Source organism: Carcharodon carcharias, chromosome 8, assembly GCF_017639515.1.
Source record: "Carcharodon carcharias isolate sCarCar2 chromosome 8, sCarCar2.pri, whole genome shotgun sequence".
Taxonomy (NCBI): Eukaryota; Metazoa; Chordata; class Chondrichthyes; order Lamniformes; family Lamnidae; genus Carcharodon; species Carcharodon carcharias.
In genome coordinates, this window is record NC_054474.1 from 12,413,732 (window position 1) to 12,441,254 (window position 27,523).

At 44.8% G+C, this 27,523-nt stretch overlaps 1 protein-coding gene across 1 annotated transcript in view; it reads left to right on the forward strand.

The window, feature by feature from the left end:
* Positions 1–1,967: 1,967 nt before the first annotated feature.
* The window catches only part of anxa6 (annexin A6), a 103,402-nt gene continuing 77,846 nt past the window's right edge, over positions 1,968–27,523 (forward strand). Inside the window, exons 1-4 of the mRNA XM_041194387.1 lie at positions 1,968–2,087; positions 7,192–7,241; positions 20,257–20,353; positions 23,088–23,182. Of these exons, the coding sequence (XP_041050321.1) occupies positions 7,224–7,241; positions 20,257–20,353; positions 23,088–23,182 (210 nt within the window). The 5' untranslated portion in view covers positions 1,968–2,087; positions 7,192–7,223. The remainder of the gene's footprint in view (positions 2,088–7,191; positions 7,242–20,256; positions 20,354–23,087; positions 23,183–27,523) is intronic.

Here is a 27,523-nt window from a genome sequence, read left to right on the forward strand (position 1 = left end):
AATCAGAAAGTTTACAGCACAGAAAGGGGCCACTCGGCCCGTTGTGTCTGTGCTGTCTCAAAACGAGCCTCCCAGCTTAATCCCGCTTTCCAGCATTTGTTCCGTAATTGACCCTCGATTTGAATATACTGAATGACTGCACATCCACAGCTCTCTGGGATAGAGAATTCTAAAGGTTCAGAACCCTCTGAGGGAAGAAATTTCTCCTCATCTCAGTCCCAAAATAGTTGATGTCTTATCCTGAGACTGTGACCTTGAGTTCTCCAGCTAGGGGAAACAGCCTCTCAGCATTGACTCTGTCAAACTCTCTGAGCATGTTATACATATCAATGAGCCACCTCTCATTCTGCTAAATCCCAGAGTCTCTCGGCCCATTCTACTCAATCTCTCCTCATATAAAAGCCCTCCAATCTCAGGAAAAATGGCTCCAATGCCACCAGCCCAACTGGTTTTGGGAGGGAATGCAATTGGTTGACTCCACTGCAATTACATTGTGTGAATGAATGCTGGTTGAGTACCATAAGGATCATAAGAAATGGGAACAGGACTAGGCCATTCGGCCCATTGAGCCTGCTCCAGTCAATAAGATCATGGCTGATCTGATTGTGGCCTCAACTCCACTTTCCCGCCTGTTCCCCATTACCCTTAACTCACTTGTCAATCAAAATTGTCTAAGTCAGCCTTGAATATATTCAATGACCCAGGCTCCACTGCTCTCTGTGAAAGATCACTCCAAAGGTTAATGACCCTTTGTAAGAAGAAATTCCTCCTCGTCTACCCCTAACTTTAAACTACGTTCCCTGGTTCCAGGTTCCTCCATGAGAGTAAATATCCTCTCAGCGACTGCCTTGTCAAGGCCCCTCAGAATCTTCTATGTTTCTGATAAATCACTGCTCATCCTTCTGGACGCCAATGGGTTTAGACCCAACCTGCTCAGCCTTTCCTCACAAGGAACCCCCTTTTGTAGAGTAGATGAATAGATTTGGTTCTGGGGCTAGATCAACAAACTCAGAGGTTGTGAGTTCAAATCCCACAATGACAGGTTGCAAAACTGAATTCAATAAATCTGATCATTTCAGCACTGGCATCATGAAGCGGACCTTGAACAATGCTGGACTGTTGTAAAGACCCAACTGGTTTACAGATGTCCTTCAGGACAGGGAACCTCCCATGCCCCCTCCAATCGTGACACCATGTGGCTGGCTCTCAAAAGCCTCCAAGCAGAGACAGTATGTATGACTTCAACCCATATCCCCAGAGCTAATTCAACAAAAGGTCTGTATTGGGCTCCAATGTGTTGCCTCATGGTTGAACATCCTGACTGGCACCGCATGCACTCACCTAGACATTCCCTCCACGACTGACACACAGTAGCAGCCGGGTGTACCATCCACATGATGCACTGCAGGAACTCACCAAGGCTCCTTAGACAACAACTTCCAAACCCATGACCTCTACCACCTAGAAAGCCAAGGGCAGCAGACACATGGGAACACCACCACCTGCAAGCTCCCCTCCAAGTCACTCACTATCCTGACTTGGAAATATACCGCTGTTCCTTCACTGTCACTGGGTCAAAAACCTGGAACTCCCACCCTAACAGTGCTGCGGGTGTACCAACACCACAGCAGTTCAAGAAGGCAGCTCACCCACACCTTCTCAAGGGCAATTAGGGATGGGCAATAAATGCTGGTCTTACCAACATCCAAAGAAGAACGATCCTTTTCTCCCCAGAGGCAAACAAGGAGGGGGCAGAAAATGTAAGAGAGGAGACATTCCCGCAGTAAACAGGGGAAGGACATGGGTCTTTATCCCTCACCTTGCTGTGGAACCCCTCCCCTGTGCCTCTTGCTCGCCAAGTGCGAGGTGAATGATTTGCAAATTCCCTTTGGACTCACAATGTAGAATCCGCAGCGACTTTAAAATAGAAGCAGTGAGTTCAGCTGCAGCACTCTGCGCCACGTCAGGGAAGAGGAGGTGTGGGGCTGGAGGCTAGGCGGACAGAGGGAAGGGAGCAAAGCTGCTGGAGAGACAGAGAGCAGTGGACTGACTCTTAGCTCGGACAGGGTCATTACAACAACCCCGGGGTGAGTATCAGAGACCAATACCATTCAGGACAATGTTTAAAAAGAGATACAGAAAATGTAGCAAAAATACTTACATTGTATTAACGTGTTTAAACAAAAAGATATATTTATATCAAACACGTAATACATGTTTTTTTTCTAAATGGATGAATGTTATCGAATCGTTTTGAAAAGAGAAATTGTGACAATTTATTTTCTAACAAAAAAGATACGCGCGATGTATCAATTTGTTTTGAAACATCCAAAGTTACTGTGCAGAAGAAACTACATAAAAGTAAGTTCGTTTTAAGGTTTGCTTGAGAAACTAAAATTTAAGTTTATTGGAAAATAATTCAATTAAAGTGTTGTTTTAAAATGGGTTCAAAATTAATAAACGCTAAACAATTAAAATCAACTCATTTGCTTTCAGAAAAGGAACGTTTAATGTTTGCCAAAAGTAAGATGTTAGCCGAGGTTTTTATGATATACCTCGTGAATTTATAATGCAGTCTGTAAAAGCTGTAAAACGCAGTGTTTCAAAATTGATCCAGGTTGAGCCATTTTCAGATAAGAGCTGTCAGTTGATTGTTTAATGTCAGTTGCCTGAAGTCTAGGCTTAATTTTCTTTCAAGCAAAAAGATCTAAAATGGTGAACCTCCATTTGCCTCGGATACATTTCTAATCCGGATAGATTTTATTGCGATACAGTTGGGAAATTGATGCCCCCCCCGCCAACCTCTGAGGGGGCTGCAGGTTGGGGACCCGGTTGTGCAGCGTTAGGGCGTGGATACTGCAGCGATCTCATCGATAGACTCCAGTGGCGGATCAATAAATCCTACCCCCCGGGCAGTTGACATCCTATAACCAAGTGCAAAGGGAAAAAGGAGTGAGTGACACGTTTTTTTTAACAATCTCCCCCGTTTATTAGCTGTTGCATCGACCTGTTCCCCCCCACCACCCCAAAACCATTCTATAAACTGATTCCGATATCTAAAGGATTTGACTCAACAACAGATTTGAAGATTGTGATATTACAGCGGAGAAGCTGCAGAGCTACTGCATGTAAAATTCCTGGATTACGGAATAGCGGGAGAAAACTTGGTTTAGCTCCAACAACAGTGTAAAAACTGACCCTATTTTTTTTGGTTTACAAAGCTCACTCACTCTTATTTTCCGCTTAAAATAATTATATTTAACGGCATAATTATAATTTAACACCATGTTGCATATGTGAATTATGACTAATCTAAATGATGTTTTGAGAGTATTATTTTCCCCTCAGGGTTTATAACAAGCCTCTGGTCCCAAATCAGTAACTGTCCAGTGCAAAGCTGATATGGAATTTTCATGTTGACCTTTGTGCAGTTTAATACAGTTTTATTTTTCTTAAAATACAAATCCACGAGATAGTTTAGAGGTTACGAGAAAATTGCAACAGGAGTGAATATATTTTTAAACATAATATATTTTTGGCCATAAGTTCAGTTTTCATTTGCACATAAATTGGAAATTGTGTTTCATCACTTCTCTTGGAGATGTTGTTAGTACAGAGGAGGGGGTGAACTCTCTCCCGAAACCCTTGCTGTTTTAGAACTGGGAGCAGAATTAAGAGTCAACCCATATAGTTGGGCTTTCTGGAACCATTTGAAGGCCAGATCTGGCAGGCTCCTTGCACATCTTTAATTGTTGTAATTCTGGCGCTAGCCAGGATTGGCCAGACTTATTGAACTCATAACCTCTGACATTGGCTACTCTAGTACCATAACCACTAGATCACTATCATTGCCAGTTGTGTATTACATTGAGTTACATGAAATATACAGCACAGAGAAAGACCATTTAGCCCAATGGGTCTGTGCCCCCACATGCTGTCCCCCTACACCACCCCCTTCATCCAGATCCACCAGCATATCCTTCTATTCCTTTCTGCCTCATGCACTTTCCTTTATTCTTTCATGGGGTGTGGGTGTCGCTGGCAAGGCCAGCATTTGTTGCCCATCCCTAATTGCCCTTGAACTGAGTGGCTTGCTCAGCTATTTCAGAGGGCAGTTAAGAGTCAACATTGCTGTGGGTCTGGAGTCACGTGTAGGCCAGACTGGGTAAAGATGGCAGATTTCCTTCGCTAAAGGATATTAGTGAACCAGATGCGCTTTTATAACAATCAATGATGATTTCATAGTCTCCGTTACTGACACTAGTTTTTGAATTCCAGATTTATTTTTTGAACTTAAACTCATGCCCCCAGGGAATTCACCTGGGCCTCTGGATTACTATAGCCCAATGACATACACACCATCTCCCCTTATCTAGCTTTTTTAAAAAATGCATCTTTGACCTTCACCACAACCACTTCCTTTGGTAACATGTTTCACATTCATGCCGTTCTCTAGTGAAGTATAATAATTAGAGCAGGAGTCCAAAATGCTTCTATGCAGCCCCCACCCTGAGCTCAGATACACTGAGGCTGATGGCAGTCCGAATGGCCACTGGGCCGGTGGAGGTTAATTGACAGCAGGAAGAGCTGTTCTGAGTGCCGTTCTGCTTGGTATGTCCCAGTGTCCCTCCGGATGGTGTGTCCGCTTATTGAATGACCAGGAGCTACCTTATATCTGCTGCCTCCTCCAGATTGCTGACCTCTGTGTGTATAGTTTTGCTTTCTTAAGCCGACCATTACTTCACAGGCTCTGTTCACAACACAGAGCAATCATAGTGCAGTGTCTGTTGCAGTTCAGTGAGTAGCATTCTTGCCTCTAAATCAGAAGGTGGTGGGTTCAAGTCCCACAGACCCAGCCACATAATACTGAGTACTGCATTGTCAGAGGTGCAGCCTTTTGGATGAGATGTTAAACCAAGGCTCTGTCTGGTAGATGTGAAAAGATCCCATGGGGTCTCTGTTTTGCAGAAGAATAGGGTTGAGAGTGATTCTCCTTGGTGCTCTGGCCGCAACGTGTCCCCCAGTCACTGAAACGGATAATGTGGTCATTTTCACATTGCTTTTTGTGGGAGCTTCCTGTGTGCAGGAAAGCTGCTTTGTCTCCTACATTACAACAGTGAGTACACTTCAGAAACACTTCATTGGCTGTAAAGTGCTTTGAGATGTCCTGAGGTTGTCCAATGAGCTATATAAATTCAGCTAATTTCCTTCTTTTAAACCAAGTCCTTGGTTGACAAATGTATTTTTTTTACATTGTGGCAAAGTCATTCGTGTATCAGCGAGCCAACCATCACCTCTGCACCTTACAATATATGGGCCAGTTCATATTTGAAATTCTGGTTTGAAGTGTTGATCAGGGTCCAGTGTAGGGGCAGATGGAGTTGTTGTGATCTGGAAGGCATGCCTGAAAGGGTGGTGGAAGCAGATTCAACAGTAACTTTCAAAAGACAATTGGATAAACGTTTGAAGGGAGAGACTAAACAGGGTTCTGGGGAAGGAGCCAGGGAGTGAGATTAATTGGATAGCTTCAAAGAGACAGCACAGATGTGATGGGCCAAATGGCCTCCCCCCCATTGTATCATTCTATGATTCTATGACATAGGAAGTTGGAAGATACCCTGAGCCTCCTGTAAATGCTTCAATAATAACAGTACTCTTGGAGCTCTTGTTATTCTGTGAAAATCCTGAAGAATCTCACACCCATTTGCGGAAGTTAGTCAGACCCTCACCCAGTGACATTGCAAAGTATTTACAACAAAGAAGCTGACTGATTGACCCAACTGGTTTATGCCATTGTTTATGCTGCATACGAACCTCCTCCCACAGCTCCCTTTCTAGAGAAAAGTTCCTCGATCTGTTAACTCCTATGCCTCCATATCCTTTTTACAATATGGAGATCAGAATGGCTTGCAGTACTGCAAGTGTGGCCTAACCGAGGCCTGTACAAGTTTAACGTGACTTCTATGCTTTTGACTTCTAATCTGGTGGAATCTAAGAATGAAACTTGTTACCAATATTTAAGTTACGTGGTGTCTCTGGCATCTGTGCATGCCCAGAACTTATACCCACTACTATGGAGGAAGAGAGGACATCCTGCAACTGACCCAGGTTAGGAAGGACCAAATTGGCCGAGTTTACATCAAACAGGCAAGATGTGTTTACCTTTGGGTCACTTGTGGTGAAACTAGGGCATGAGCTGTTGGGGACTGGAGTTTTGGACCCAGAAACCTTTTCCAATTTTGTTAGGCCTCAACCACACCGAGTTGCATTCTCCCCTCCATTTCCTCTCTTGGTTAGTGTTCGATGGGCTTGGAAAATATTCAGAAGTATTTTTATACAGAGAGAAAGAAAGAACTTGCCTTCACACAGTGTCTTTCAAAACCTCCCAAAGCACTTGATAACCAACAAAGTGCATAGTGAGTGACTGTTTTAATGTAGAAAACTCAACAGCCAATTTGCACAAAGCAAGCTCCAACAATCAGCAATACAATAATGATTGGATCATCTATTTCCAATGTTGGCTGAGGGCTAGACATTATTCACCATGCTAGGGTGATCCCCGTTTGCCGTAGAATAGTGCCATGCCTTCTTTCCTGCCCAGCGGAGCGGGCTTTGGTTTAATGCCCCCTTAGAAAGATGGCAGCTGCAGTAAGTGCAGTGCCAACCAGGATTTTGGTACCCGAGTCTCTGGAGTAGAACCTGAACCCACTGCCTTTTGACTCAGAACTGAGAGAGCTGCACACAGAGCCACAGCCAGGCAGGTACTCCTGTGTTTCCACTACTGCAGTTTTACCCGTGCCCATCTGCATGAGTCATCACTCCTGAGGACCGACTTTGTATAGCAACCGCCAGGCGCCTCCACACTGCAGTGCTTTGAGCGATGATCTGAAAAGCAAAGGTCTAACAAGCCCATATGCCTGTCTCCACTGAGGCTTGTAGTATATTATAATAATCACATAAAAAAGGTGATTAAATTAACCTTTCAAATGAGAGGTGGAACAGGATGTTTGCGGAAGCATGGAGCTTATGTTGCTTCATCCGATCATATTTACAGGAGGAATGATATACAATACTAGTTAATGATGTCGCATAATGATCCGTGGAGAGGTGCCTGCACAGCGGATCATTGTGTATTTCTCAGCCTTTATCGGAGCTATAAATAATTTCTGACCCTCTTCTTTTCCTCTGCAGATTGTTTGGACTCAATATCAGTTCTCGTAACCATGTCTACCAGAGGAAAGGTAAGGAGATTGTTCTGGTCTTGGCACAAGAATCATTTCGGACTGAGATGGGGAGAAGCTTTTTCAGTCAAAAGGGTTTTGAATCTTTGGAATTCTCTACCCCAAGGGAATGTGGATGCTCCATCATTGAATACACTTAAGGCTGGAACAGACAGATTTTTTGGTCTCAGGAAATTAAAGGATATGGGGAGCGGGTGGGAAAATGGAGTTGAAGCCCAAGATCAACCACGATAGTATTGAATGTTGGAGCAGGCTCGATGGGCCGAGTGGTCTACTCCTGCTCCTAATCCTTGTGTTCAAGGGAGGTGGAGGGGGGAAAGGTGTTCAGCTTCCAAGTCATCATCAAAGGCAAAGAAAGTTTTGCATTTGTATGGTGTTTTTCACAACCTGAGGATGTCTGAAAAGTGTTTTACAGCCAATTACTTTTGAAGTGTGGTCACTGTTGTAATATAGGAAACCCGGCCATCAGTTTGTGCACAGAAAGCACCCACCAACAGCAATCGGATAGTGACCAGATCATTTGTTTTTTAATGTTATTGGTTGAGGGATCAATATTGCCCAGGCACTGAGGAACACTCCCCTGCTATTCTTCGGATCATTACGGTTGGTTGAACATCTCATTTGAAAGATGGTGCCACTGACAGTGCGGCACTCCATCAGTAGTGCACTGAAAGTGTCAGCCTAGATGATGTGCTCAAGTCTCTGGAACTTGAACTCACCCCCTTCCGACTTGGAAGCAAGAGAGAGAAAGAGAGCGAGTGACTGAGCACAGCTTACCAAGAGGTGTTCTGGTATAGGGCTATAAACAGAAAAGATTTTATATTGCTGGTGCGATGGAATGTCCCTCAGCCTTTTCCCTCTTCCCCCAAATCCACCCCCCAGCCCAGACCCTAAAGCACAGAATTAAATTCACCAGGATTGTGTTGATGTGAAAAGCTATTTGCTTTATCAGCTTCATCTGACTCACTCTTTAAACTCATGAATGAGGTTGTTCAGGTACACTTTTTATTGTTGCACATGTTTTGGACACATAGATACTTGGACTCCAAGGGTCCAATTTTATGTTCCGCCGTCGGCAGGTTGTAGGTGTGGGGGAGGGGGGGAATGGCTGTAAAATTCCTCAGGTGGTCTTCCCACCAGGTTCTAGCTCCCCCATCCCCACCCCCCACCCCCGACCCACCCACCCACCACCAAACCCACCCCCTCCCACCCCCCCCAACCCCCGACCTCTCTGTAACTCCCGACCTCTCTGTAATTGTACAGTGGGACAGGTGAGGCCTCGGCCAGCCTGCCCCCTCCCCACCACCCTTGCCCCAATTGAGGCCCTCAAATGGCCAATTATTGACCCACTTAAGAGGCGTTTCCCCCCCCAGCCTCAATCTTCAGGCTGGAGGGAGGAGTTCAGGGACAGTGGGGAAGCCTGAAAACTGACCCTACTCAGACCTTCAGTGGGAAGTGGGGTGGGGGAGGGAGGTGGTGGGGGCTCCATCAGTAGCCTCCTTTCAATATTGGGCACCAGTCCCCACTCCCAGAAAGGTCTGGCCCCTATGGGTGCTTCCTCTCCTGTGCTCTGGCCTCTCCACCAACACCTCTTCCCACCTCTGTCTGGGGCCTCCACCTCCTCTTCCCCACACTGACCAGGTCTTGGACTCCCGGAACTTAGACCGTGGTGACAGCTTGCAGTCCCAGTCCTGCCCACTACAGTTTCTGGCGCTGTTGGCACCAGAGAGCTGCCAGCCAGTCAGGTTGGTCAGTAGCCCCCTGAGGTGAGACATCCTCCCAAGTGAGGGGCTCGTTGGAGTGTTATTGGCTGCGGGGCAGTTTTGTGTTCACCACCGACTCCTCAGATGGCAGGAAGGAAACTTTGCCATCTGAAAAGTCCTGGCCCAAGGGTTAAATTACTAAGCGAGATTACAGAGTCCAGGGTTGTATCCTTGGAATTTAGAAGGGTAGGAGGCAATTTGATTGAAACTTAAAGTTATTAAGGGGAACTGATAGGGTAGATGGAGAGAAACGATGTTTGCTGGTTGAGTGTGCCTAGGACTAGGGGGCAGAGTCTAAAAATTAGGGACAGACCTTTCAGGAGTAAAGTTAGGAGTGAAACCTGTGCTGTACCTGCCCACTGAGTGTTTTTTATCCATCCTCAGGATTGGGTGTCAGCGACTAGGCCATCATTTATCAGTCATCCCTAACGTCCTTGAGAAGGCAGTAGTGAGCTGCCTTCTTCAACACTGTAGCCTGTGTGGTGTAGATGCTCACACAGTGCTGTTAGGTAGAGAGCTTGAGGATTTTGACCCAGTGATGATGGAGGAACGGCTGATATATTCCAGGCCGAGATGGTGTTCAGCTGCAGCTGTTATCCTTGTCCTTCTGGCTGGTAGAGGTCACAGATTTGGTAGGTGTTGTTGAAGGAGGCTTAGTGAGGTGCTGCACTGAACCTTCCCAGAAGGAAAAAACAGTTCGGACCAGTGTTCTTATTTCCCAGTTTTTACTGGTGTTCCATTTTAAGGTATACAAGACCAGTTCGGAGCAGTAATCTTATTTCCCAGTGTTTAGTGTTTTTTCCTCCTGGGTTGTAGATGGTACACACTGCTGCCATTACGTCAATGATGAATGGAGAGGATGTTTAAGCAGTGTATGGAGCGCCAGTCAAACAGTTGCTTTGTCCTGGATGGTGTTGAGGATCTTAAGTATTGTTCTAGCTGTAGTGATTCAGGCAAGTGGAGAGATTTTTTTAAATTCTTCTGTGGGATGTGAACATTGCTGGCAAGGCCAGCAAGTGTTGCCCATCCCTAATTGCCCTTGAGAAGGTGGTGGTGAACCTCCTTGAATTGCTACAGTTCATCTGGTGTAGGTACACCCACAGTACTGACTTGTGCCTGGTAGATGGTGGAAAAGCTTTAGGGAATCGGGACATGAGTTACTCACCAAAGAATTCCCAACTTCTGACTTGTTCTTGTAGCTGAAGTTTAATGTGGCTGGTCCAATTAAGCTTTTGACAAATGGTAACACCTAAAGTGCTGATGGTGGGGGATTTGACAATGGTAATGCTATTGAATGTTACGGGAAGATGGTTGGATGTTTGCATGTTGAAGATGGTCATCTCCTGGCACTTCTGTGGCACATATGTTACCTATCAGCCCAAGTCTGGAAGTTGTTCAGGTCTCGCTGCAACGGACACGGGCACGGACTAGTTCAGTAGCTCAGCAGGGCAGGGTCTTGCAAATAGGAAAAAAGGTAGCCATGTTTTGCCATGGTTCCTTTAATTGAATTTAAGATTGGATTTGGGGGAATGGAGGAGAGGTTTCGAGAGGCAAGAGAATTAGGTGTAGCCAGTTATTTACATTTTAATTACATTAATTACATTTTAGCCAGTTATTATCTAATGACATTTCATTAAGTTGATGTAATAATCAGACAGCGCACTGACTGATAATCATCAAACAGGCCGACTTTCACACAGTATGAGAGGCTATTATTCAGGGCAGTCTGTGTGCTGGATTATACTGATTGGGTTTAAGGGATGTCCAACGTATAATTGTTCTGTTGCAATTCTCATGACAAGCCTCAATTAAAATGAAAGTGGCTCCCTAGTTGTTAGGAGGAAACGAGATACACCAGGATCAGGTAACACTAAGATTGAACTTTAAGAGCTTCATCGGAGGAAGGGATGTCTCGGGGAGTCCATTAGCTTTAAGGCCCGAGGAAGAATGAGTTACAGTACAAGATGAGTGGTGGTTTCAGCAGTGAGGAAGGAGGGAGCCTGCATGGAATGTTATCCTTGGGCGAACGAGAGGAGAGTGTTCAGGTATCATGTTCAGAAAAGATATATAAACTGGTACTAATCAAACCAACTGAACTGATTAAACTCAATTTATTTGTTCAGACTGAGTTTGTAAATTTAGAAAACTGAACCAAATTTGAATAAATTAGGAAGAGAATTGTATAAACAAATGTTACGTTTATGGGCAATTGGTTTGAGAAAAACATTTTATGCTGGTGGGGGAGTCTAGGACAGAGAGTTATAACTTTAAAATCAGAGTCAGGGTGACCAGGAGGAAAGTTTGGAAACAATTCTTCACTCAGAAGGTGGTAGAACTGTGGAACTCCCATAAAAAACAGTAGGTGCTCACCCAATTCATAATTTAAAATTAAGCGCAATAGATTTTTAGCTGACAAGGGTATTAAGCATTAAGGAGCCAAAGAGAGTGGATGGAGTTGAGGTATATATCAGCGATGATCTCCTTGAATAGCAGAACATGCTCGAGGGCTAATTGGCTGCCTCCTGTTCCTACTATTAGAATGCCACTAAATATGATGTTTGCTTAGAACTAGGACGAATTATTGAAGGAGCTGCTGGAGGGGAAAAGGTTTGACTTTATATCATGTCTTTATAGATCTGTCATAAAATGCTCCAAGCCCTTCACACACAAGGCTACGTTTCTCAGTCTTCCTTTGCTGGTCATCTTTCCTGGAACTGGGATGGTTGGAACTGGATGGGATCCCTCCCGCCAGCTCTCCGTCCATTTTTAGCCCTGCCAATTACGTCTCAATTGAAAGACGGCACCTCTGACAGTGCAGCGCTCTTTCAGTACTGCACTGGGAGTGTCAGCCTGGACTATGTGCTCAAGTCTGTGCAATGAGGAATGAAACCTTGAGAGGGGACTATATCTATCCCTCAAACATCATCACAGAAACAGATTATCTGTTCATTATCACATTGCTGTTTCTGGAAGCTTGCTATGCACAAATTGGTTGCTGTGTTCCCTTCCTTACAGCAGTAACTGCGCTTCAAAATGTACTCAGTTGGCTGTAAAGTGCTTTGGGATGTCTTCAGGTTGTGAAAGGCGCTATATAAATGCAAGTTCTTTCTTTTATTGGAGTCAGTTCTCTAATGGAAACACACCGGCCTCTTCAGAAACACGCGTCAAGGCCCACAGATGGGGGGAGGAGAATTTGAGTGACCTTGCTAAAATACTTGGAATTTTAAGACAGAGACTGTCTGAGTTGCAAATTCAAGCTTTTGAACCATCACAGTAGGCAAACAAAGAGCATTCATTTTAACTGCTGACCTTAGCTTGTGTGATTATGCAGCTTCTCGATTCCTACTCTCTGTGATGTTTCGAACTGCTGTACTGTGATAGCAATGTGGTGGAAATCTTAGAGATATGAAATACAGGGAAGAGGAGAACATTCGAGACACCAGGGTTCGGGAATGCTTTAGAACATTTCTGATCTTTTTTTAAATATGCATTTGCAAAATGCGGTAATGTGGGATGGCGTGATCGTGGACTGATGGCTTGATGGACTTGGGGGGAAGGGGGCGGGGGGGGGCGGAGGGAGGGGAGGGGGGAGGTGGGGGGATGGGGGGGAGGGGGTGGTGGTGGGAGGGGCTTTTGCCCCCACTTTCCTTAACGGGGCTGGTTGTCTGTGAGGTTCGTGGAGTGGTGAAGCACAGAGGAGTAAAGGCTGGTGAACTGTGAGGGAGTGCAGGTGGGCTCATGGGTTGGGATTGCGCTATGAGAAATTAGTAACGGATCTCTTTTCATCTGAAATTCCCGTGCTCGCTGTTTAAACTGGCAGGATATTGGATGGAAGAATTCTGTCGCAGTGTGCTCCCCATGAATATTGTGCTGTGTGAATTTAACTCATCGCTATTCGTCCAGGAACAGTACAGCCTGTCTCGCTAAACCCTTTTAAAAGCACAAGTAGCTTCTCATTGGCTGCAGCTCAGTCCATCACACTCACTCAGCTCTAATTCAGGAGAGGCTCACATCCAACTCCAGAGCACAAAATCCAGGCTGACACTCCCTGTGCCAGTACTAAGGGGGTGCCGCACTGTCGCTCGGCTGAGATACTAAACCAAGGCCCTGTCGGCCCCCCCTCAGGTGCATGTAAAAGATCCCATGACACTGTTTGGAAGAATAACAGAGGATTTTCCCCCAACCCAACCCCTCCCCCTCTGCCTCCCTCCCCCTCCTCCCTCAACCCCTCCCCCTTCCCACCTCCCCTCCCCATCCGTGTCCTGGACAAAATTTATCCCTCAGTCAGCATAATTCCTTCCTTCCCTCTTTAACTGTCCTGAGGTGCCTCATCCTTTTCATCATTAAGTATTCTCCCCACTCTCTCTCTCTCTCTCTCTCTCTGAGTGGCTAATGGAGCAGTCAACTTAAACATGCTCCAGCTCTCTGTAGGTCACCCAAAAGCTGCTAGGACTGCCTTGTTATTTAGATTCTCCAGGCTGCGACCATATATGAGAATGAAGTGATCGCATTCAGTCAGAGCCAGTGAGAGAGCCTGTTATTTATAACTTGGCTCATCTGTGCCAATAGCAGCTGTATAGTGAGGGCCCAGTGCATGGGGGAGGGGAGAAGAGCAGGGGTGAGGAGGCCCTATCTTGGACTGTAAGCCATGAAGTAGTGATGAAGCAGGGCAGCTGCAGCACACTAGTAGAAACAGAATTTCTTAGGAATGTGTTGCTCTGTATCTTTTGCCTTCTCTAGCTATTGTTTGGTTGATGTGCAGATCTCAGTAGGAACAGGAGGAGGCCATTCAGCCCCTCAAGCCTGTTCTGCTGTTCAGTTAGATCGCAGCTAATCTGCACTTCAACTCCATTTGCTCGATATCCCTTGCTACCGATACCCAACAAAAATCACTGCATCAGTCTGCAGAGTTCCAATTAATCCCCCAGCACCCAAAACTTATTGTAGAGAGAGTTCCAGAAACCCACTGTACCCTTTGTGTGGAGGACTGCTTCCTGATTTCACTCCTGATCAACCCAGCTCTAATTTTATGATTATGACCCCTCGTTCCGAACTCTGAAATGAAAGGGAAGAGTCTCTCTGTATCTTTTTGAATCCTTTCAACACCTTAAACACCTCGATCGGACCACCCATCAGCCTTCTGTGCTTAGGTGAGTATGAGGCTAGTCTATGTCACCTGTCCTCGCAATTTAACCCTTTAAGCTCCAATATCAATCTGATGGGTCTGTACTGCACCCATTGCAAAGAACCATATATCCTTCCAGAGGTGCCGTGCCCTGAACTGAGTGCAATATTCCAGATGGGTTCTGACCGATGTTGCAAAGTGTATCTTCCTCCCTCCCTTTGAGATAAAATCCAACATTCCATTAGTCTTTAGATTGCATTTTGTAACCTGCATTAAGCGATTTGCTGCGTACAGGAGAGGATTTTCTGATCTCCCTCTCTCCTATGAGTGGTCGGCTCATCGTAGACGAGTGTGTGACTAAATTCTTAAATGCACTTTTGGCCCAGTGAGGCTGCCAGCCCAAAATTGAAAAATGATCTTTCCTGTGTTCAAGTGGCAGCTCCTCATGGATCGCTCAGAATCCTGGAGAATCCTGGAGAACTCTCGACCCGGCAGACTGTATCCCTGCTAAACCAGGGCTTACTAGTTATGTGATGATGTCACTAACTGGTCCCACAAAACTCGAAGTGAAGTTTACATGCTTTATTAAAGAGACTCCAACACCAATGGATTGTCTCATCCTCTGTTAAAAATACACATTTCAAAACTTTTCAGGAACCATTAGCTGACTCTTTAGTTAGGACACTCCCTCTCCTTGTGTGTTTCATTCCCTGTTTCACAGCCTGTCAGTCCCACTCTACATCTGTCTATCTGTCATTACCTCTTTCAATCTCCCTCTGTTTCTCTGCCTCTTCACACTCTGTCTCTTTATATCTCCTGCTTTGCTGTTAAATTGTCACCTTCTCTGTCTCTATCTCCTTATCTATTTTACTCCACGCTTGGCTCTTGCAGTCTCTGTTTTTTTGTCTTCCTCGCTGTTATCTCTTGGTCCCACTCAGTTTTTGTGCCCCTCACTCTCTGTCCCCCTGCCTCTTGTCCCTCATTTTTCCTGCTAACCACCCTCCCCCAGTCTCCCTCTCTCTATCTCTATCTCTCCTCGCCCAGACCATCATTGGCACTGTCAATTCCTGCCTCCATAAAATTATTCGATCTAGCCCTGTCTCAGCTCATCTGCTGCTGCAACCTTCACCCACGCCTTCCTTCCATCTAGACTTGACTATTCCATCAGATTCTAGGCTGGCCTCCCACCCACACACCACCCTCCGTAAACTTGAGATCATCCAGAACTCTGCTGCCCATGTCTTGACTCGCAATTATTCCCTCTTGACCATCCCTGATTTTAATCACTGCACCATTGACAGTCGACCTTCAGCTACCAAGGCCCTGAGCTCTGAAATTCCCCCCATAAACCTCTCTGCATCTCTTACCTCACCTTCCCCCTTTAAGACGCTCTTCAAAACCTACTTGAGCAAGCTTTTGGTCCTCAGTCCTAATATTTTTTATATGTGAGTCAATGTCAAGTTGTAATGCTCCTGTGAAACTCCAGGAATGTTTTATTATGTGAAAGGTGCAAATAAATCCAAGTTGTTTTTGTCTGTCTGCCTCCTCTCTCTGTCCCTTCCCTAACGATCGCTTCTCTGCTTCTTCATAACTCTCTGAATCTCGACACTTGACAGCCTCTCCCACTGCACCAATTTCTGCCGCAGTCTCTAACCTTGATGTCTGGTGAATCTGTCACTGTGGGTCAGAGTTTAGAGTGGATTGCTGTTACCTTATTCTGAATACCACAGTGTAAGCAAGATTGACTTTAAATTTACAAATATGCCAACGTATGAATTAGGAATAGGAGTGGCCACTTGGTCTACTCCTACAAACCCAAAGAGTCCAAGCTATATTCATGAATGCCTCTTTGAAATTAAGCTACAAATAGGCAAGTGTTTAACATGTTAAGTGAGCAATGTGAGCAGTAACAGTGTGTGCCTGTGGTGTGTGTCTGGGGGTTGTGTGTGTGTGTGTGTGTGTGTGTGTGTGTGTGGGGTGGGTTGTGTGTGTGGGTGTGTGTGTGGGTGTGGGTGTGTGTGTGGGTGTGTGTGTGGGGGTGGGGTGTGTATGTGGGTTTGGGTGTGTGTGTGGGTGTGTGTGTGGGGGTGGGGTGTGTGTGTGGGGGTGTGTGTGGGTGTGTGTGTGTAGGGGTGTGTGTGTGTGTGGGTGTGTGTGTGTGGGTGTGGGTGTGTGTGTGGGTGTGTGTGTGGGGGTGGGGTGTGTGTGTGGGGGTGTGTGTGGGTGTGTGTGTGTAGGGGTGTGTGTGTGTGTGGGTGTGTGTGTGTGGGTGTGTGTGTGTGTGTGTGGGTGTGTGTGTGTGGGGGGGTGTGTGTGGGGGGGGTGTGTGTCGGGGTGTGTGTTGGGGAGTTGTGTGTGTGGGGGTGTGTGTGTGTGGGGGGGGTTGTGGGGGGCTATAACAGAATAAGTTAACAGTTATCCTCAGTAAACTTGAGATCATCCAGAACTCTGCTGCCCATGTCTTGTGTCAGTTGACAACTTGTATTTATATAGCTATCCAGTTAGTCCCACTCACCTACTCATCACCCGTATTCTGGCTTTTTTTTCTTTTCCAAGTATTTATCCAATTCCATTTTGAAAGTTATTATTGAATCTGCTTCCACCCCTCTTCCAGACAGCACATTCCTGATCGTAACAACGTGCTGTAAAAAAACATTTCTCATCTCCCTCTTCCTTCTTTAGCGACTACCTTCAATCTGTGTCCTTTGGTTACTGACTCTCCTGCCAGTGTTAACAATTTCTACATATTTCAGGGGTTCCCAAACCAGGGGTTGCGACCTTTATTGGGGTCACAGGCCGATCATTTGGGGTCATGAGCTCCGAGGCAGCAATGGCGACTGGGAGGTGAATTTTTTTTTCCTCAAACAGTTCATCAATGAGACACTTTTTTGCTGCCCTCAATGGTCAGTCTTTCAGTGCTCTGATTGGCCATTCACTTCAGTGTTCCAATTGGCTAATTTGGGATTTCCTTGGATGTGCTGCACCAGAGTAGGTCCTTTGAACGGGTGCTGTGGCGAATAGTGGGACAGTCATGGGATCAGTCGACAAAACCATTTGCCACCACGAAACCTCTCTTCCCCACCCAGCTCCCTGCTCAAAATTTCTTCCCCCCTCCCCGTTCAACAACTCCCCCTTTGATCCTTCTCGTCATCAACTCTTTTGCCTCCCCCCCACCACCCCCTCCCGCCTCAACAATTTCACCCACTCTCGCTGTGGGGTCTTACTCTGGCGTCTGTCCTCCCAGACAGACACAGGCTCCGGGCATCAGCTGAGCTTGATGGAACTTGCATGCGATTAAAATGCACACTTTTATTTCAAATATTATTAATTTTTAAGCATTAAAAAGGAACCAGGAAAGCCTTTCGTTATTTTGAACATCTTTATCAAATTTCCTCTTAGCCATCTTCGTTCAATAGCAGCTTCTCCAGTCTCTCCACACTGACTGAAGCCCCTTTTCCTGTTAGCGTTCCCTGCACCCTCTTCAAAGCCGCGACATATCCTTCTTAAAGTGGAAGCCCAGAATTGGACATGATGGCGGGAATTTTCAATCTCCTCGCCCCGCTGATGTGAACAGAGATTTCAATGGCTCACTGGCCCCGCGGTGGTGGTTGTGGGGTGGGGGTGTGGGGGGGGCTGGAAAATTCTGGCCTATTCCCCAACTGAAGCCTACATAGAGGTTGTCTCTTTGAGCTACTGATTGAGGAGCCTTGCACAGAACCTGGCCATATTACACAGGCAGACATGGTTGGTTTCAGTGATGAAGCAGTCATGAGGTTTGAGTTCAGCGTGTAGCTAGTAATTCTATTTAAGTAAGGCCTCTTCAATGGCTGGATCTGAAGTGGTACGCTGGACTCGCGTTGATAACTAAGATTGGCACTGCACTAGTCAGCATTTACCGTCATGTAGAGTATCTTAGGCAAGTCACTGCTCTTCCCGTAACAGCCCAGTTCCACACTCGGTGCAGTCCTAGAAAAGTTAGATACACATCGGCCACTCCCATCTATTCCAGCTATCCACACCAGCTGTCCCCACACTGGTGCCAGATTCCACCAGCGTAAAAATACTTCCCGTCTCTTCTACAATAAAAGCAAAACACTGCGAATGCTGGAAATGTGAAATAAAAACAGAAAATGCTGGAACGAAGCTGTGAAGAAGGGAGGTACTGACTCGAAATGTTAAGTCTGTTTCTCTCTTCACAGATGCTGCCAAACTTAAGGGTACATGTGCATAAATCATTGATGGTGGCAAGACAAGTTGAGAAAGTGATTATAAAAGAACGTGAGCTTTATAAATAGGGTCATAGAACACAAGGAAGGTAATTATAGGAATTTATCAAACACTGGTTCAGCCTCAACTGGAGTATTGTGACCAATTCTAGGCATCACACTATAGAAAAGCGTGAAGGTTTTAGAGAGGGTGCAGAAAAGATTGGTCCTTCATTCCAGGGATGAGGGATTTCCGTTATGTGGACAGGCTGGAGAAGCTCTTCTGCTTAGGGAATACAACAGCACCCAACTTATATAACACATTTAACATAATGAAAAGACCCAGGGAGCTCCACAGGGGCATTAGAAAACACAATATGGCGCCAACCCACATAAGGAGATATTAGGAGAGATGACCAAAGGCTTGGTCAAAAAGGTAGGTTTTAACGAGTGTCTTAAAGGAGGAAAGAGAAATAGGGAGCTGAAGAGGTTTAGGGAGGGAATTCCAGAACTTGGGGCCCAGTTAACTGAGGCACAGCCTCTAGTGGTGGAGAGATTAAAATTGGGGATGATCAAGAGGCCAAAATAAGATACCTTGGAGGGTTGTGGGATTGGAGGAGGTTACAGAGATGGGGAGAGGTGAAGACATGGAAGAACTTGAAGAGAAGGATGAGAATTTTAAAATTGAGATGTTGCTTGACCGGGAGCCAATGTGGGTCAGTGAGTACAGGGGTGATAGGGAACAGGATTTGGTGCGAGATAGGACATGGGCAACAGAAATTTGGATGACCTCAAGTTTATGGAGGGTTGAATGTAGGAAACCAGCCAGGAATGCATTGGAATAGCCAAGTGCAAAAGTAGCAGAGGCATGGATAAAGGTTTCAGCAGCAGATGAGCGGAGATGGGTGAAGTCGAGTGATGTTATGGAGGTGAAAGTAGGTGGTCTGTTAGTGATGGCGTGAATACAAAGTTGGAAGCTCATCTCAGGGTCAAATGTGACAGCAATGCTGCAAACAGACTGGCTTAATCTCGGACTGTAGCCAGAGAGAGGGATGGTGTCGGTAAGTAGGGAACGAGGTTTGGAGTGGGGACTGAAAACAATGGCTTCAGTCTTCCCTGTACTTAATGGGGATAAATTCTGCTTGTCCAGTACTGGATGTCTGAAAAGGAGTATGATAATTTAACAGTGGCATCGGAGTCAAGAGCTGAGGTGGTGAGGGGTAGAGCTGAGTGTTGTCAGCATCCATGTGAAGACTAACTCTGTGCTCTTGGGTGATGTCGCTGAGGGGCAGCATGCAGCTAAGAGATAGGAGGCAGCTAAGGGTAGATCCTGGGGAGCCACCAGAGTTAAGTGTGGGGGCAGGCTTATTGCTGAAAAAAAGAGACATGGCCAGGCTTTTCGTCACTGCTCAGAACACTTCGCAAGAATAAGGGGAAAACAGCAATTTATACCATAGGTGAAGAGAGTGCTGATTGGTTGGCAAGTGGACCCTGGTAGAGGTGTTGCCATGGAGAATGGAGAATGCCAAGCATTGTTCGACGCAATATCAAGTGGGCTCTGAATTGTTCGATCACATGAAAATCTGAGACGATGGGAATCCCTCACTGGGCAATGTATAAGGTATTTTTAAAATTCATTCTAAGCATGTTCCTACCAAGGCAGGTATTTATTGCCCATCCCTAATTACCCTTGAGAAGGTGGTGGTGAGCTGCCTTCTTGAACCGCTGCAGTCCATGTGGTGTAGGTACACCCACAGTGCTGTTAGGGAGGGAGTTCCAGGATTTTGACCCAGCGACAGAGAAGGAAAGGCCAGTGACTGTCCGTGTTGGGATGGCGTGTGTGTGAAACTCGGAGGGAGTGTAAGAGGTTTATTATATTTTTAAAATTAACCTCAGCAATTGCAATCTTTGAATTCTAACAGGGGAGCAGATTCGGATACAGAGGCAGTGTGAAAGACGCTCAGGACTTTTCCGCTAATCAAGATGCAGAAACGCTCTACAACGCAATGAAGGGATTTGGTAAGGACGTCTCCTCTGTGGAGTAAACCGGTGTGCAACTGGTGCCATCTTGGCGCCGTCATTAGTGAGCACCATCATGTATTGTTTCAGTTACAGGGTTGATTATCCAGACACCAGGACCATGGAACATGAGCTCAAATCCCGCCTGGGCAGTTTGGGAATTAGACTTCAGTTAAAAAGGAAACAAATTGGTGAATAAAGCATGAGGATCGTGGGACTGGAAATTTTCACCCAAAGTCAACGGACCTTTTGCTAGTCTGTTAAATTTTCTATTCCACTCACGACGATTGTTGCTGCAGCTGGGACTGGAAAATCCCGGCCAAAGAGTGGGTTATCAGTTTTAAAAAAAAGTGACCATGAAGCTGTTGAATTGTCCTTAAAAAAAAAAACCCGCACCTGGTTCACTAGTTTCCTTTAAGTAATGAAACCTGCCATCCTTACCGGTCCGGCCTATAAGTGACTCCAGAATCACACAATGAGGTTTGTTTTCACCATTTTCTGAAAAGGCTGAGTAAAAGACTCAGTTTCACCAAAACAGGAATCAGGCCCATTGCCCCCTTCTCAGGGTAACTAGGGACACGCAATAGATGCCAGCCTTGCCAATGGCATCCAAATCCCAAGAAAGAATTCCGATGGAGGGAAAACATCTTCAACTGTTAAACATCAAGGGTAAAGCCAGCAATTATAGACCAGTCAGTCTGAGTGCGGTGGTAGGGAAAATCCTAGAAAGTATAGTTCGGGACAAAATCAATAATCACTTAGACAAGTGCAGGATAATTAAGGAACGCCAGCAAGAATTAGTTAAGGGAAAAATCATGTTTAATTAACTTGCTGGAGTTTTTTGAGGTGGGAAGGTTGATAAGGGAAATGCTGTTGATGTGGTGTATATGGATTTTCAAAAAGCATTACATACAGTGCCACACAAAAGACTTGTGAGCAAAATTCTAGCTCATGGAATCAAAGGGAAAGTAGGCACTTGGATAAGAAATTGGCTGAGTGACAGGAAACAGAGTAGTGATAAATAGTTGTTTTTCAGATTGGAGGAAGGTTTGTAGCGGAGTTCTCCAGGTGCCAGAATTGGGACCCTTATTCTTCCTGAAATATATTAATAACCTAGACTGTGGTGTTCGTGGCATGATTTAAAAATCTGCAGATGATGCGAAGGTTGGAAATATTGTGAACTGTGATGAGGATAGTCGTGAACTTTGAAAGGACAGAGACATGTTGGTGGATTGGGCAGACAAGTGGCAGATGAAGTTCAATGCAGAGAAGTGTGAGGTGATTCATTTTGGCAGGAAGAATATGGAGAGACAGTATAAAATGAAGGGACAAACTCTAAAGAAGGTGCAGGAACAGAGGGACCTTGGTGTATATGTACATAAGTTATTGAAGGTGGTGAGGCAGGTTGAGAGAGCAGTTGATAAAGCATGTGGTATCTTAAGCTTTATTAATAAGGGCATTGAGTACAAGAGTAAGGAGGTCATGTTAAACTTGTATAAGAAACTAGTTTGGCCTCATCTGGAGTACTGCGTCCAGTTCTGGGCACCATACTTGAGGAAGGATGTGAAGGCATTAGAGAGAGAGTACAGAGGAAATTCACAAGAATGATTCCCAGGATAAAGAACTGTAGCTATGAGGATAGATTGGAGAGGTTGGGACTGTTTTCCTTGGAGTAAAGAAGGCTGAAAGGAGACTTGATAGACGTATTCAAGATCCTGAGGGGTATGGACAGGGTAAATCGTGAGAAACTGTTCCCGCTCAAGAGAATATCAAGAACTAAAGGGCACAGATTCAAAATAATTGGTAAAAGGAGTAAAAGTGATGTGAAGAAATTTTTTTCATCCACATGGCAGTTGGAATCTGGAATGAACTTCCTGAGAGGGTGGTGGAGGCAGGTTTGATCGAGGTATTCAAAAGGGAATTGGATTAGTACTGTAAAGAATGTACAGGGTTATGGGGTAAGGCAGGGGAGTGGGACTAGGTAGAATGCTCTTTCAGAGGACCAGTGCAGACTTGGTGGGCCGATTGGCCTCCTTCTGCACTGTATGGATTCTGGGAAACCCATTTGGAGGGTCTGCTTTAACTTCTTAGTATTCAAGGAATTGCTTTCAATTCTCCATCAGTACCAGTTGATCAGTTGCTAGGAAGCAAAAGGACCCACTTTCTTTAAAGAATTCATCCTCAGGATGTGAGCCTTGCTGGGGAGGCCAATATTTATTGCCCTTCCCTAATTGTCCTTCAGAAAGTGGTGGTGAGCTGCCACTTTGATGAGTCCATCTGGTGTAGACACACCCACAGTGCTGTTAGGCAGGGAGTTCCAGGATTTTGACCCAGTGTCAGTGAAGGAACAGCGATATGATTCCACGTCAGGATGGTGAGTGACATGGAGGGGCACTTGCAGGTGGCATCTTGTAGATGGTACACACTCCTGCCACTGTGTTGGTGGTGGTGAGAGTGAATGCTGAAGGTAGTGGATGGGGTGCCAATCAAGCGGACTGCTTTGACCTGGATGGGAAAGGCTCACCTTGATTTTTCTTCCTCTGCCCTTGGCTTCCTGATCAGGTGCAGGGGAGTAAAACAGGAGGCTAAGCCAATCTTGCCCAGACTCTTGTGGTAATGTTGACATTGTAACGATCAACGCAGGCCCACCCCTGGACTAAACATGCCTTGGATTGTCTGGCAAATGTTGATAATGTGCAGGAACTGAACTCCTGTCTTTTTGCATTGACTACAGGCAGCGATAAAGAAACCATCATAGACTTATTGACCTCCAGGTCCAATGCTCAACGTCAGCAGATCTGTGCGGGTTACAAGACTCTTTATGGAAGGGTAACTTATTACTTCTGTTCTTGTGTGTGTTGAAAGGTAATTTGTCTGTTCTTTTTTGATAAAGTCTCTGCTCCAGAAAGATGGCTGTTCAAGCTCTGAAGGGAGTCCGTTCTGGTGTTAGTTGTACATTGTTGATGCCAGCTCTTAGCCCATTTCCCTGCTGCATTATTTTGCACATATTTATTTAATCCTCTTGGAAATGTGATGGATTTGAATTCAGCCATCCCTTGTGGAAACACACTCTATTTTCTAATCCTTTCTGAACAAAAAAATCCCTTCTAACCTTCCACATAATGCTTCTCACATTGACCCTGAGTTTATTCCTACTCATTATTGATACATTCACTCATCCCAAAAAACTTAATCCACTCAAACCTATTCATAATTTGAACACTTCGATAGATCATCCCTTTAATCACATCTCCCTTTACAACCAGATGGTCCCAATGTTGGTATGATCCCAGTAAATAGCTTTTACAATGGTCGAAATTCCTGTAGTAGGTCAAATGAGACGAAGGGTAGCGCTCTTTCGGAGAGACAGGGTAGTGCGATGGGTTAAATGGAGAAAAGGAGTAGGATCAAATGGATCGCTCTTTCATACGAACATATGAATTAGGAGCAGAAGTAGGTCACTCGGCCCCTCAAGCCTCCTCTGCCATTGAGTAAGATCATGGCTGATCTGACTGTAACCTCCCACCTACCCCCAATAACCTGTCAGCCCTTTGTTTATCAAGAATCTATCTACCTCTACCTTAAAATTATTCAAAGGCTCTGCTTCCACCACCTTGTGAGGAAGAGAGTTCCAAAGACACTCTACCTTCTGAGAGAAAAAATTTCTCCTCATCTCTGCCTCAAATGCGCGACCCCTTATTTTTAAACAGTGACCCCTACTTCTAGGTTCTCCCACAAGAGGAAAGATCTGCTCCATGTCCACCCTGATAAGACCCCTCAGGATCTTAAAGGTTTCAATCAAGTCGCCTCTTCCTCTTCTAAATTCTAGTGGATACAATAAAAGCAAAATATTGCGGATGCTGTAAATCTGCGATAAAAACAAAAAATGCTGGAAAATATCAGCAGGTCTGGCAGCATCAGTGGAGAGAGAAACAGAGTTAACGTTTCAAGTCCGTATGGCTCTTCTGAAGAGTGGTAAAAATGTGATGAATTTTGTGCTGTTGAAGAGGGGGTGGAGCAGGTAGAGCAAAATAGAAGTCAGGAGAGATTTGACAAAGGTGCCAAGGGCACAAGGCAAAGGGAGTGTTAATGGTCGACTGAAAGACTAAAGAAGGTGCTAGTAGTGGAGTAAAGATTAGATAGCAGAATGTGTAAATACTGGATACTATTAGTAGTGGATATCCAGTGGATATAAGCCTAGCCTGTTTAATCTTGCCTCATGAGACAACCCGCCCATTCCTGGTATTAGTTTAGTGAACATTCTCAGAACTGCTTCTTATCTATTTACATCTTTCCATAAATAAGGAGACCAACACTGTACCACAAGGTGTGGTTCTCACCAGATTCCTGTACAACTGAAGCATAATTTGCGTACTTTTATTTTCAATTCCCCTCACAATAAACGATAACATTCTATTAGCTTTCCTAATTACTTGCTGTACCTGAATACTAGTCTTTTGTGATTCATGCACGAGGACACCCAGATCCCTTTGAATCTTAGAGCTCTGCAATCTCTCACTATTTAGATAATAAGCTTCTTTTTTATTCTTCCTGCCAAAATGGACAATTTCACATTTGCCTACATTATACTCCATTTGCCAGATCTTTGCCCACTCACATAACCTATCTGTATCCCTTTGTAGCCTCCTTGTGCCCTCTTCACAACTTACTTTCCTACCTATGTTTGTGTCATCAGCAAATTTAGCAGCCATACCTTCCGTCCCTTCATCTAAGTCATTTATATAAATTGTAAAAAGGTGAAGCCCCATCACTGCTCACTGTGGTGTACCACTCGTTGCATTCTGCCAATCAGAAAAAGACCCCTTTATGCCTACTCTATTTCCTTCTGGCTATTCAATCATCTGTCCATGCCAATATGTTACCCCCTACACCATGAGCTGTTATTTTCCACAATAACCTTTGATGTGGCACCTTGACAAATGCCTTCTGGAAATCTAAGTACAGTATATCCACCAGTTCCCCTTTATCCACAGCACATGTGACTCATTCAAAGAACTCCAATAAATTAATTAAACATTATTTCCCTTTTACAAAACCATGTCGACTCTGCCGGATTGCCTTGAATTTTTCTAAGTGCTCTGCTATAAGATCTTTAATAATAGCTTCCAACATTTTCCCTATGACAGATGTTAAGCTAACTGGCCTATAGTTTCCTGCTTTCTGTTTCCCTCCCTTTTTGAATAAAGGAGTTATATTTGCTATTTTCTAATCTGATGGAACCTTCCCAGAATGTCAGGAATTTTGGAAAATTAAAACCAACGCATCAACTATCCCACCAGCCACTTCTTTTAAACCCCTAAGATGAAGTCCATCAGGATCTGAGGATTTGTCAACCCGCAGCTCCAACAATTTGCTCAATGCCACTTACCTGGTGGTCATAATTTCCCTGAGTTCCTCCCGCCCTTCCATTTCCTGATTTACAGCTATTTCTGGGATGTTACTTGTATCCTCTGTAGTGAAGATCAATGTAAAATACATGTTTAATTCATCTGCCATCTCCCTACTTTCCATTATTAATTCCCCAGATTCACTTTTTATAGGACAAAGCTCACTTTGTTAACTCTTTTCTTATTTAAATATCTATAGAAACTCCTACTGACCACCTATATATTCTAACTGGCTTTCTCACATACATTAATTTACCTCCTTATTAATCTTCTTGTCATTTTTTGTTGTTCTTTATATTCTATCCAATCTTCTAACCTGCCACCTGTCTTTGTACAACCATGTGCTTTGTCTTTAAGTTTGATACTCTCTTTAACTTTTTTAGTTAACCACAGATGGTTGGCCCTCCCCTTAGAATTTTCTTTCCCGTTGGGATGTACCTATTCTATGTATTCTGACATATCTCTTTAGATGTTTGCCATTGCATCTCTACTGACCCATCCCTTAACGTCATTTGCCAGTTCTCTTTAGCAGAGAGGCAGTACAGATGTGATGGGCTGAACAGCAGAGACCTGGGCCATCTCTGCCCTCTACATTTGATTCCACAATCCACAGCATTGTCAAGTGGGCTCTAGTGTGGGCTCTCTCTCTATTCTTGCTCTGTTTGACCTTACAATGTTCGAAATCTGTTCCGCTGACAGTGTGATTATAAAAGGGGTTTAATTATGTTTCTGTCTAATTTTAGCACACTAGCTAGTACAGTGTTAACACCCTCATGACACATCCATGAACCTGCTTATTTGTACAATATCACGGTTTGGTAATAATACCTTGCCATTAGGTAAACCCTCTTGAAACCTAAAATGGCTCTAAAACCCTAATTTTTGAAAATTGCAACTTAGACACGTGATGATTGTAGCCAGGACAAGATGTTTGTCAAGCAGCACTTGGAGTTTTATGGCTGTTTTAGTTATCCCAATCAACCCATCACATGATGTGTCCATCCTCTCTGAAAGGACTCTGTTTCATCCCATTTCAATGCCCGATGACCATTCAGCCCATCGCACTGTACTGTCTCTCCGAAAGAGCACTATCCTTAGTCCCATTTGATCTATTTGCAGGTACTGAGAGGAAATTTCAATCATTGTAAAAGCGATTTACTGGGATCATACCAACATTGGAACCATCTGGTTGTCAAGGCAGACAAGATTAAAGGGATGACCTGTTGAAGTGTTCAAGTTTTGAATGGGTTAAATGTTTTGGGACGAGGTGATGAATATCGGGGCTGTGGTGGCTTTGTTGTGTTGTCACTGGATTAACAATCCAGATACCCAGTTACCTCTGGGGACCTGGGTTCAAATCCTACCTCAGCAAATGGTGGAATTTGAGTTCAATTAAATAAAAAACTCTGGAATTAAAAATCTGATGATGAACCATTGCCAATTGTCTTAAAAACCCACCTGGTTCACTAATGCCCTGTAGGGAAGGAAATCTGTTGTCCTTACCTGGTCTGGCCTACATGTGACTCCAGAGCAATGTGGTTGACCCTTAAATATCCTCTAAACAAGGGCAATTAGGGATGGGCAATAAATGCTGGCCCAGCCCAGTGATGCGCACATCCCTAGAACATATATAATAATTTTTAAAAATCAGTAGCAAGTGGGAATAAGCGGGAGCGTAATGTGGAAGGTTAAAAGGAATTTTTTTGACAGGATGGGGAAAGGGCAGAAATATCATCCAGATGTTGTATAAACTAAGCTTGTA